Below are 12,626 nucleotides of genomic sequence, written 5' to 3'. Positions count from 1 at the left end.
TACCATAATCTAGAAGTCCTGTATTGACTAGCCCAACATTAAATATCACTAGCCATGGGAGTTGGACTACCATAATCTAGAAGTCCTGTATTGACTAGCCCAACATTAAATATCACTAGCCATGGGAGTTGGACTACCATAATCTAGAAGTCCTGTATTTACTAGCCCAACATTAAATATCACTAGCCATGGGAGTTGGACTACCATAATCTAGAAGTCCTGTATTGACTACCCCAACATTAAATATCACTAGCCATGGGAGTTGGACTACCATAATCTAGAAGTCCTGTATTGACTACCCCAACATTAAATATCACTAGCCATGGGAGTTGGACTACCATAATCTAGAAGCCCTGTATTGACTACCCCAACATTAAATATCACTAGCCATGTGAGTTGGACTACCATAATCTAGAAGTCCTGTATTGACTACCCCAACATTAAATATCACTAGCCATGGGAGTTGGACTACCATAATCTAGAAGCCCTGTATTGACTACCCCAACATTAAATATCACTAGCCATGGGAGTTGGACTACCATAATCTAGAAGTCCTGTATTGACTACCCCAACATTAAATATCACTAGCCATGGGAGTTGGACTACCATAATCTAGAAGTCCTGTATTGACTACCCCAACATTAAATATCACTAGCCATGGGAGTTGGACTACCATAATCTAGAAGTCCTGTATTGACTAGCCCAACATTAAATATCACTAGCCATGGGAGTTGGACTACCATAATCTAGAAGTCCTGTATTGACTACCCCAACATTAAATATCACTAGCCATGGGAGTTGGACTACCATAATCTAGAAGCCCTGTATTGACTACCCCAACATTAAATATCACTAGCCATGTGAGTTGGACTACCATAATCTAGAAGCCCTGTATTGACTACCCCAACATTAAATATCACTAGCCATGTGAGTTGGACTACCATAATCTAGAAGTCCTGTATTGACTACCCCAACATTAAATATCACTAGCCATGGGAGTGGGGCTACCATAATCTAGAAGCCCTGTATTGACTACCCCAACATTAAATATCACTAGCCATGGGAGTGGCGCTACCATAATCTAGAAGCCCTGTATTGACTAGCCCAACATTAAATATCACTAGCCATGGGAGTGGGGCTACCATAATCTAGAAGCCCTGTATTGACTACCCCAACATTAAATATCACTAGCCATGGGAGTGGGGCTACCATAATCTAGAAGCCCTGCTAATGTATGTCAACTTATTTTAATAATGTCCATAATATCCCAAACTGTCAGTACTATTAATTAAGAAAGACATCTGTCTCATTGCATTTGCAGTCAGAAAATATATCATGTCTGTCATACATGGCTTAATAGTCGCACATCCTAGTTTAAACCCGTGAACAATATACACAAAGTTTGGTTAATCAACATGATCGACTAGTAGTGAACAATATACACAAAGTTTGGTTAATCAACATGATCGACTAGTAGTGAACAATATACACAAAGTTTGGTTAATCAACATGATCGACTAGTAGTGAACAATATACACAAAGTTTGGTTAATCAACATGATCGACTAGTAGTGAACAATATACACAAAGTTTGGTTAATCAACATGATCGACTAGTAGTGAACAATATACACAAAGTTTGGTTAATCAACATGATCGACTAGTAGTGAACAATATACACATTTAAAGTTTGGTTAATCAACATGATCGACTAGTAGTGAACAATATACACAAAGTTTGGTTAATCAACATGATCGACTAGTAGTGAACAATATACACAAAGTTTGGTTAATCAACATGATCGACTAGTAGTGAACAATATACACAAAGTTTGGTTAATCAACATGATCGACTAATAGTGAACAATATACAAAGTTTGGTTAATCAACATCATCGACTAGTAGTGAACAATATACAAAGTTTGGTTAATCAACATGATCGACTAGTAGTGAACAATATACACAAAGTTTGGTTAATCAACATGATCGACTAGTAGTGAACAATATACACAAAGTTTGGTTAATCAACATGATCGACTAGTAGTGAACAATATACACAAAGTTTGGTTAATCAACATAATCGACTAGTAGTGAACAATATACACAAAGTTTGGTTAATCAACATCATCGACTAGTAGTGAACAATATACACAAAGTTTGGTTAATCAACATCATCGACTAGTAGTGAACAATATACACAAAGTTTGGTTAATCAACATAATCGACTAATAGTGAACAATATACACAAAGTTTGGTTAATCAACATAATCGACTAGTAGTGAACAATATACACAAAGTTTGGTTAATCAACATAATCGACTAATAGTGAACAATATAGAGTGTTTAAAAACTAGCGTCTGTCACCTTGATATATACATGTAGCTGAATGAACCCATAACTAAGACATTTGGTGTGATCATTTGAGTTTAATCATGTGCTACCAGAAACTGTTATTGTGTGTAACTATGGTTGTGTTGTATTCTTGCAACTAAGGGGATTTGGTGTGATCATTTGAGTTGAATCATGTGCTACCAGAAACTGTTATTGTACGTAACTATGGTTGTGTTGTAGTCTTGCAACTAAGGGGATTTGGTGTGATCATTGGAGTTGAATCATGTGCTACCAGAAACTGTTATTGTACGTAACTATGGTTGTGTTGTAGTCTTGCAACTAAGGGGATTTGGTGTGATCATTTGAGTTGAATCATGTGCTACCAGAAACTGTTATTGTACGTAACTATGGGTGTGTTGTATTCATGCAACTAAGGGGATTTGGTGTGATCATTGGAGTTGAATCATGTGCTACCAGAAACTGTTATTGTACGTAACTATGGTTGTGTTGTATTCTTGCAACTAAGGGGATTTGGTGTGATCATTGGAGTTGAATCATGTGCTACCAGAAACTGTTATTGTACGTAACTATGGTTGTGTTGTATTCTTGCAACTAAGGGGATTTGGTGTGATCATTTGAGTTTAATCATGTGCTACCAGAAACTGTTATTGTACGTAACTATGGTTGTGTTGTAGTCTTGCAACTAAGGGGATTTGGTGTGATCATTTGAGTTGAATCATGTGCTACCAGAAACTGTTATTGTACGTAACTATGGTTGTGTTGTAGTCTTGCAACTAAGGGGATTTGGTGTGATCATTGGAGTTTAATCATGTGCTACCAGAAACTGTTATTGTACGTAACTATGGTTGTGTTGTATTCTTGCAACTAAGGGGATTTGGTGTGATCATTGGAGTTTAATCATGTGCTACCAGAAACTGTTATTGTACGTAACTATGGTTGTGTTGTATTCTTGCAACTAAGGGGATTTGGTGTGATCATTGGAGTTGAATCATGTGCTACCAGAAACTGTTATTGTACGTAACTATGGTTGTGTTGTATTCTTGCAACTAAGGGGATTTGGTGTGATCATTGGAGTTTAATCATGTGCTACCAGAAACTGTTATTGTACGTAACTATGGTTGTGTTGTATTCTTGCAACTAAGGGGATTTGGTGTGATCATTGGAGTTGAATCATGTGCTACCAGAAACTGTTATTGTAAGTAACTATGGTTGTGTTGTATTCTTGCAACTAAGGGGATTTGGTGTGATCATTGGAGTTGAATCATGTGCTACCAGAAACTGTTATTGTACGTAACTATGGTTGTGTTGTATTCTTGCAACTAAGGGGATTTGGTGTGATCATTTGAGTTCAATCATGTGCTACCAGAAACTGTTATTGTATGTAACTATGGTTGTGTTGTATTCTTGCAACTAAGGGGATTTGGTGTGATCATTTGAGTTGAATCATGTGCTACCAGAAACTGTTATTGTAAGTAACTATGGTTGTGTTGTATTCTTGCAACTAAGGGGATTTGGTGTGATCATTTGAGTTGAATCATGTGCTACCAGAAACTGTTATTGTATGTAACTATGGTTGTGTTGTAGTCTTGCAACTAAGGGGATTTGGTGTGATCATTTGAGTTGAATCATGTGCTACCAGAAACTGTTATTGTATGTAACTATGGTTGTGTTGTAGTCTTGCAACTAAGGGGATTTGGTGTGATCATTGGAGTTGAATCATGTGCTACCAGAAACTGTTATTGTATGTAACTATGGTTGTGTTGTAGTCTTGCAACTAAGGGGATTTGGTGTGATCATTTGAGTTGAATCATGTGCTACCAGAAACTGTTATTGTATGTAACTATGGTTGTGTTGTAGTCTTGCAACTAAGGGGATTTGGTGTGATCATTTGAGTTGAATCACGTGCTACCAGAAACTGTTATTGTATGTAACTATGGTTGTGTTGTAGTCTTGCAACTAAGGGGATTTGGTGTGATCATTGGAGTTGAATCATGTGCTACCAGAAACTGTTATTGTATGTAACTATGGTTGTGTTGTAGTCTTGCAACTAAGGGGATTTGGTGTGATCATTTGAGTTGAATCATGTGCTACCAGAAACTGTTATTGTATGTAACTATGGTTGTGTTGTAGTCTTGCAACTAAGGGGATTTGGTGTGATCATTTGAGTTGAATCACGTGCTACCAGAAACTGTTATTGTATGTAACTATGGTTGTGTTGTAGTCTTGCAACTAAGGGGATTTGGTGTGATCATTTGAGTTGAATCATGTGCTACCAGAAACTGTTATTGTATGTAACTATGGTTGTGTTGTAGTCTTGCAACTACGGGGATTTGGTGTGATCATTTGAGTTGAATCACGTGCTACCAGAAACTGTTATTGTATGTAACTATGGTTGTGTTGTAGTCTTGCAACTAAGGGGATTTGGTGTGATCATTTGAGTTGAATCATGTGCTACCAGAAACTGTTATTGTATGTAACTATGGTTGTGTTGTAGTCTTGCAACTAAGGGGATTTGGTGTGATCATTGGAGTTGAATCATGTGCTACCAGAAACTGTTATTGTATGTAACTATGGTTGTGTTGTAGTCTTGCAACTAAGGGGATTTGGTGTGATCATTGGAGTTGAATCATGTGCTACCAGAAACTGTTATTGTATGTAACTATGGTTGTGTTGTAGTCTTGCAACTAAGGGGATTTGGTGTGATCATTGGAGTTGAATCATGTGCTACCAGAAACTGTTATTGTATGTAACTATGGTTGTGTTGTAGTCTTGCAACTAAGGGGCAGGACGTAGCCCAGTGCTAAAGTACCCGCTTGATGCGTGGTTGGTCTGAGATCGATCCCTGTCCATGTGCTCATTGGACTATTTCTTGTCCCAGCCAGTGCACCACGACTGGTATATCAAAGGCTGTGATATGTGATATCCTGTCTGTTGGATGGTGCATATAAAAGATTCCTTGCTACTAATGAAAAAATGTAGCAGGTTTTCTCTCTATGACTGTGTCAGAATGACCATATATGTTTGACATCCAGTAGCCAATGATTAATAAATCAATATGGTATCGTTAAACAAAACAGACTTTTTTATTTCTTGCAAACAAACATGGACTCTTAAGCAAGTTGGTTGCTTAACAGAAATACGCACCTGGGCAGGTTTATATTTGATTTTACATCAGAAAACAAACTAAATGATTACCTTCTGTTTACTCTTGAATTTCGCTATATTGCTGTCTGGCGCTTAATATTAACACTTGCTTGTGTAACCTACATGACTTGTATACCCCAGTATGTGTGTGATTAGCTTGTATTGTTCACATCAGGTAACACTTTGCTCCTATTGAGAATGTCCGCTTTATTTTGTGGGAACTTGCCATCTGTTCACAGATTCCAAAACAAAAGAAAAATTAAGCTATAGAAAAACTTTCATTTTGTTAGCTGGTTATTTTCAAAGGAAATGAATGTTAACTTTTGCACATTTTAAAGTTATGCTATTTGGAAAGGAAAGGAATGTTTGTTTAATGACACCCCAGCACATTTTAAACTGCGGCTATTTGATGTCCAACAAACATACATGTATATGGTTAGTCCAACAACATCCTTTGAGGTCTTGCGGTGGGAATATCGCAGGTGGTGGGAGTATCGTAGGTGGTGGGAGTATCGTAGGTGGTGGGAGTATCGTAGGTGGTGGGAGTATCATAAGTGGTGGGAGTATCATAGGTGGTGGGGAGTATCGTAGGTGGTGGGAGTATTGCAGGTGGTGGGAGTATTGCAGGTGGTGGGAGTATTGCAGGTGGTGGGAGTATTGTAGGTGGTGGGAGTAACACATGTGGTGGGATTATCACATGTGGTGGGAGTATCACATGTGGTGGCAACAAGTTTTCTTTTTTGATCACACATTTATTATCCTTCCTGATCCAAACATTAACATGTACGTTTGTTGGATATGAGAGTAAAAGTCATACTACATGTACTGTATGTACATAGATAATGTGTGCTGATTCAGCTAGGAATGTTTGGTGTCATGGTCTGCAGACCAGACCTGTCTTGTTTTAATGTTTGCCTGGATGCAATACCAAATGTCAAAGCACCTGGATTAAGGTGTATCTGTATTATATCCAGTGTACGTCGGAGCAGATACAGATAGTTAGTACTTATTGTGTTGCCTGGATACAAACAAGTCATCATTTGCAGTGTTGATTACGTAAAAAAAAACCACTGGGTGGATGGATGCATGTAGGCCTTCTAAATACATTACTTTGTGAGCGTCTTGTTTGCTCAAAACTGTGGGAAGGAGGTTTTTAATCTCAGTTTTTATTGTTTTAAGTAAAGTGGAATACAATGTTTATACTCTACATGCAGTATATCTGTTTGATATTTTGTTGTTGAATCTGTTTAATTTGAAATTTTTGTTCTATAATATGTTATGTTTTCTATATTTCAGAACGTGCATAAATGAATCTCTTTAATTTGATATTTTTGTTCTATAATATGTCATATGTTTTCTATTTTCAGAACGTGCGTGAATGAATCTCATTAATTTGATATTTTAGTTCTATAATATGTCATATGTTTTCTATATTATAGAACGTGCGTGAACGGCTCTCTGATCCACGAGAAGACACGAGTTAAACACGGTGACCGGATCCTGTGGGGGAACAACCATTTCTTCCGACTCAACTGTCCCAAACCAACTAACAGTAAGTGTCAGTTATATATCATACCATCATACAATTTCGATCAACATATGTTTTCGATACTTTGTTTGTAACTGTATGTATCACGAGATTATGCAAGATATTACATCACTATCAGCCTAAACATAAACAACGAAGTGTCTTTTACCTCACAATATTAAAAATGCTTCAAGTCAAGCTGCCAACTTTATGTTTTAATTATAATACCATATATAGTGTGCATGTTATCAGTTTTTTGTAATGCAATATTTTGGTACTAATGAAATGCCTCACATAGCGAAATCCAGGTATCACAAATTCCTGCAAAGTTATCGTCTGCAACACTGACATATGACCTGCCAAAGTTTGACGATATACCACGTGATCATTACACTGAACAATAAAATTTATGGAAGGCTGGTTGGCTTACCTCTTATGTTATTCGCAGCAAAGATCTTTTCGGTAATTTCTGGTGGGGGCATGTTTACATGTGCATTTACATTTACTACAAATAAAGGTGGTTTGGTGGAATTAGGTTTTTTGAAAATATATAGTTCTGTATCTCTGTCAGAGTACTTAAGGTGACAGTCTGAATTTAGGTGTCGTTGATACGTATAACAAGCTCAGGATTAGACATTAGCCTATGACGAAAACATAATGTAAATATGTTTTAAGTGAACACTGTCTATTGGTCTGAAGATTATTCAATATTTTTTACAAGTTACAAACATTATATGATTTTATTTTCAAAAGAAGATTTTGATGTAAATTATTGCACGGAGTATAGACCCTTCACTACCATAGGACAAAAATAGACAGCCAATGAAACTATCGAAAACATATGGCGTTTGTGAAAATATAGCAGAAACAACTGTACGACTTAGCAGCTAGTGTTTTTGGAGGAAAACTTGGCATTCATAGGAAATTATCACTGTTTTTCACAATAAACTAATGTGACTTGAGAAAGGTAAAGTAGTATTGTATGTACGAAGTATTGTTTTTATTATATTTTAATTTTTTGCTTAACTAACAGTGACAGTTATATACTGTATGTCATATTCTAACAACAACCATTTCTTCTGACTCAGCTGTCCCAAACCAACTAACAGTAAGTGACAGTTATATAATGTATGTCATACTAACAATAACCATTTCTTCTGACTCAGCTGTCCCAAACCAACTAACAGTAAGTGACAGTTATATACTGTATATCATATTCTAACAACAACCATTTCTTCCGACTCAGCTGTCCCAAACCAACTAACAGTAAGTGACAGTTATATAATGTATGTCATACTAACAATAACCATTTCTTCTGACTCAGCTGTCCCAAACCAACTAACAGTAAGTGACAGTTATATACTGTATGTCATATTCTAACAACAACCATTTCTTCTGACTCAACTGTCCCAAACCAAGTAACAGTAAGTGACAGTTATATACTGTATGTCATATACTAACAACAACCATTGCTTCCGACTCAGCTGTCCCAAACCAACTAACAGTAAGTGACAGTTATATACTGTATGTCATATACTAACAACAACCATTGCTTCCGACTCAACTGTCCCAAACCAAGTAACAGTAAGTGACAGTTATATACTGTATGTCATATACTAACAACAACCATTGCTTCCGACTCAGCTGTCCCAAACCAACTAACAGTAAGTGACAGTTATATACTGTATGTCATATACTAACAACAATCATTGCTTCCGACTCAGCTGTCCCAAACCAACTAACAGTAAGTGACAGTTATATAATGTATGTCATACTAACAATAACCATTTCTTCTGACTCAGCTGTCCCAAACCAACTAACAGTAAGTGACAGTTATATACTGTATGTCATATACTAACAACAACCATTGCTTCCGACTCAGCTGTCCCAAACCAACTAACAGTAAGTGACAGTTATATAATGTATGTCATACTAACAATAACCATTTCTTCTGACTCAGCTGTCCCAAACCAACTAACAGTAAGTGACAGTTATATACTGTATGTCATATACTAACAACAACCATTCTTCCGACTCAGCTGTCCCAAACCAACTAACAGTGAGCAGTAAGTACTAGGACAGTTAAATAGTGTATGTCATACTCACAACAAGCATTGCTTCCGACTCAGCTGTCCCAAACCAACTAACAGTGAGCAGTAAGTACTAGGACAGTTAAATAGTGTATGTCATACTCACAACAAGCATTGCTTCCGACTCAGCTGTCCCAAACCAACTAACAGTGAGCAGTAAGTACTAGGACAGTTAAATAGTGTATGTCATGCTAACAACAACCATTGCTTCCGACTCAGCTGTCCCAAACCAACTAACAGTGAGCAGTAAGTACTAGGACAGTTAAATAGTGTATGTCATAGTAAAGAAAACCCTTTTTTTTTTTTTTTTTACTAAATAATTGTTCCAAACCAAAAAATAGTAAGTGATAGTTACATAGGAGTATGTCGTCTTTGGTGGCAGTGGATTTCTATACTCAGTGTTTGAGATTAAACATTTTGGGCAGTATCCCAGTTGGATACTAACATTTCAAAATCTGGTATCCCACCTGAGAATTTCGTATCCCACTTAAATGAAATTCATAAATAACATCGTAACAAACTTGGATGACACTGTTCTCGTTCCCAGTCTATTGCTACGCCACAATTGAAATCACGGTTGTGAAATTCACAATCAAACGGAATCAGCAAAAAGATTTGCTGTATCTATTTTTGAGTAATACTGACATAAACTGATATTTAGCAGTAATTTCTAAGTGTTTCTCACATTACTAATGATCATTATCTCAAATAAAATATGAAGGGAGGAAACATCCAACAAAAACAATAGCGACTTAGCGGTTCCCAGTCTATTGCTGCGCCGCTATTGCTCCAGTGTAGCATTAGACTGGGTATGAGTTGGAGGAGAAATTGTTACGGCATAGCATTAGACTGGGTATGATTTTGGGGAGAAATTGTTACGGCATAGCATTAGACTGGGTATGAGTTGGAGGAGAAATTGTTACGGCATAGCATTAGACTGGGTATGAGTTGGAGGAGAAATTGTTACGGCATAGCATTAGACTGGGTATGATTTTGGGGAGAAATTGTTACGGCATAGCATTAGACTGGGTATGAGTTGGGGGAGAAATTGTTACGGCATAGCATTAGACTGGGTATGAGTTGGGGGAGAAATTGTTACGGCATAGCATTAGACTGGGTATGAGTTGGGGGAGAAATTGTTACGGCATAGCATTAGACTGGGTTTGAGTTGGGGGAGAAATTGTTACGGCATAGCATTAGACTGGGTATGAGTTGGGGGAGAAATTGTTATGGCATAGCATTAGACTGGGTATGAGTTGGGGGAGAAATTGTTACGGCATAGCATTAGACTGGGTTTGAGTTGGGGGAGAAATTGTTACGGCATAGCATTAGACTGGGTATGAGTTGGGGGAGATATTGTTACGGCATAGCATTAGACTGGGTATGAGTTGGGGGAGAAATTGTTACGGCATAGCATTAGACTGGGTTTGAGTTGGGGGAGAAATTGTTACGGCATAGCATTAGACTGGGTATGAGTTGGGGGAGAAATTGTTACGGCATAGCATTAGACTGGGTATGAGTTGGGGGAGAAATTGTTACGGCATAGCATTAGACTGGGTATGAGTTGGGGGAGAAATTGTTACGGCATAGCATTAGACTGGGTATGAGTTGGGGGAGAAATTGTTACGGCATAGCATTAGACTGGGTTTGAGTTGGGGGAGAAATTGTTACGGCATAGCATTAGACTGGGTACGAGCTCGAAATTACTTCACCAGTAAAAAAAACCTCAACAACATTATATGTTATCCCGGTGGAATACTGGGTTCTTGAAGTCTTATATCCAAAATTAAATTCTGGTATCTCCGGGATATCAGGATACCGTTAATCTCGAACACTGATACTTCTGTTGAGTATAGCTGGGCTGGACTTTAGATTGCACCAATTGAAAGCAAGCCCACATTAAACACGAACATGTTAACCTGAAGACATTTCACCTCAAGATCAATGGAATGTTAAACCGGTAATTAGATTAAAATAACTTGAAATGCATATCTGAATATGTACAACTCTTTACATTATTGTACTAAAACGACGTACATGTGCTAAGAACAGACGTAAAGCTTGTTATATCCAAAGTAAAAGTAATATGAGATCTAAAACCCTGTATGGTAGTGCCAGGTATATAGAAATAACTTCTACATGTATGCTAGCAATGGGTTTCTGCTTTAATTCCGTAGGAGTAACTTCTATGCTGCCAGTGGGTTTTCACTCATTGTAGATAAAATGTCGAAATCACCTTATATTAGACACCAAATAGAGTTAAAACCTTCTGAGATAGCATTTAAAAAAGGACCTATGTCCTAAAATATCTTTCTTCGGACGTGCATTGTACATGTACCATGCTTGAGCTTAGGACCCCCACATTGATGTAGCTGTCCCCGGAGAAAAGATCTTTTCACTCATTTTATCATCCGTGGACCGTAATCGGCTTAACCTGCAGGGAAAGCAATCCATAGTAACTCGTTTAGTCTCTATCTCTTCTTATTCTTTTGACCTTTCCATCTTAAGTCATTATTCACTTTCTTCTCAGGGGAATAAAGCTAACCTTTTTGTCTTGTTTTGTGTTTTTTTGTTTTTGTCTTTTAAATTTTTCCCCGCTGACAATGGATTTAACATTTAAAAATGAAGTTTCCTGAAATATGAGAATTTCAGTACAGGATGCAGAAACTGGCATACGAAAACTGTGTCGTGTAGAAAACTGTGTCGTGTGGAAATGAGCTATGGGGAAGGAAGGCTTGTTTAATAATTAACAACTTAAAAATAAAAATCTGGTGGCCTCTCACCCCCCTCCACTAAAGATTGTGCCCCACGCCACTCCAGATATGGTGTCCTATGGGGATGAGTGTGATACATATACATGTAGGTGCTGTTTTTGGAATTGATGATGGCAGTTTTGTCTTAAGAGTCTACTAAGTCTGGTTTATGTCTCCACCAACTGGAGGGGCATGATGTAGCCCAGTGGTAAAGCGCTCGCCTGATGCGCGGTAGGTTTGGGATCGATCCCCATCGGTGGGCCCATTTGGCTATTTCTTGTTCCAGCCAGTGCACCACAACTGGTATATCAAAAGCCATGATATGTGCTATCCTGTCTGTGGGATGGTGCATATAAACGAGTAGCTCAAGAAGTGGCGACAGCGGGTTTCCTCTCTCCGTATCTGTATGGTCCTTAACCTTATGTCCGATGCCATGTAATCGTAAATAAAATGTGTTTAGTGTGTCGTTAAATTAAACATTTCCTTCCTTCCTTCCGCCAGACTGTTATCAGACTGTGAATAAACATATCGCAGGTTTATGTGTCGCATGGGAGATAAATGAATCAGACTGTGAATAAACATATCGCAGGTTTATGTGTCGCATGGGAGATAAATGAATCAGACTGTGAATAAACATATCGCAGGTTTATGTGTCGCATGGGAGATAAATGAATCAGACTGTGAATAAACATATCGCAGGTTTATGTGTCGCATGGGAGATAAATGAATCAGACTGTGAATAAACATATCGCAGGTTTATGT

General features: G+C 37.7%; 1 protein-coding gene across 6 annotated transcripts in view; it reads left to right on the top strand.

Moving 5' to 3' along the window:
- LOC121377005 (kinesin-like protein KIF13A) overlaps nucleotides 1-12,626 on the top strand; it is a 397,936-nt gene that overhangs the window by 309,573 nt on the left and 75,737 nt on the right. For all 6 annotated transcript variants that reach the window (XM_041504840.1, XM_041504838.1, XM_041504837.1 and 3 more), the window contains one exon: nucleotides 6,933-7,045. In XM_041504840.1, the coding sequence (XP_041360774.1) occupies nucleotides 6,933-7,045 (113 nt within the window). The remainder of the gene's footprint in view (nucleotides 1-6,932; nucleotides 7,046-12,626) is intronic.

This window comes from Gigantopelta aegis, chromosome 7 (assembly GCF_016097555.1).
Source record: "Gigantopelta aegis isolate Gae_Host chromosome 7, Gae_host_genome, whole genome shotgun sequence".
NCBI lineage: Eukaryota > Metazoa > Mollusca > Gastropoda > Neomphalida > Peltospiridae > Gigantopelta > Gigantopelta aegis.
This window is presented reverse-complemented; position numbering and strand designations above follow the sequence as displayed.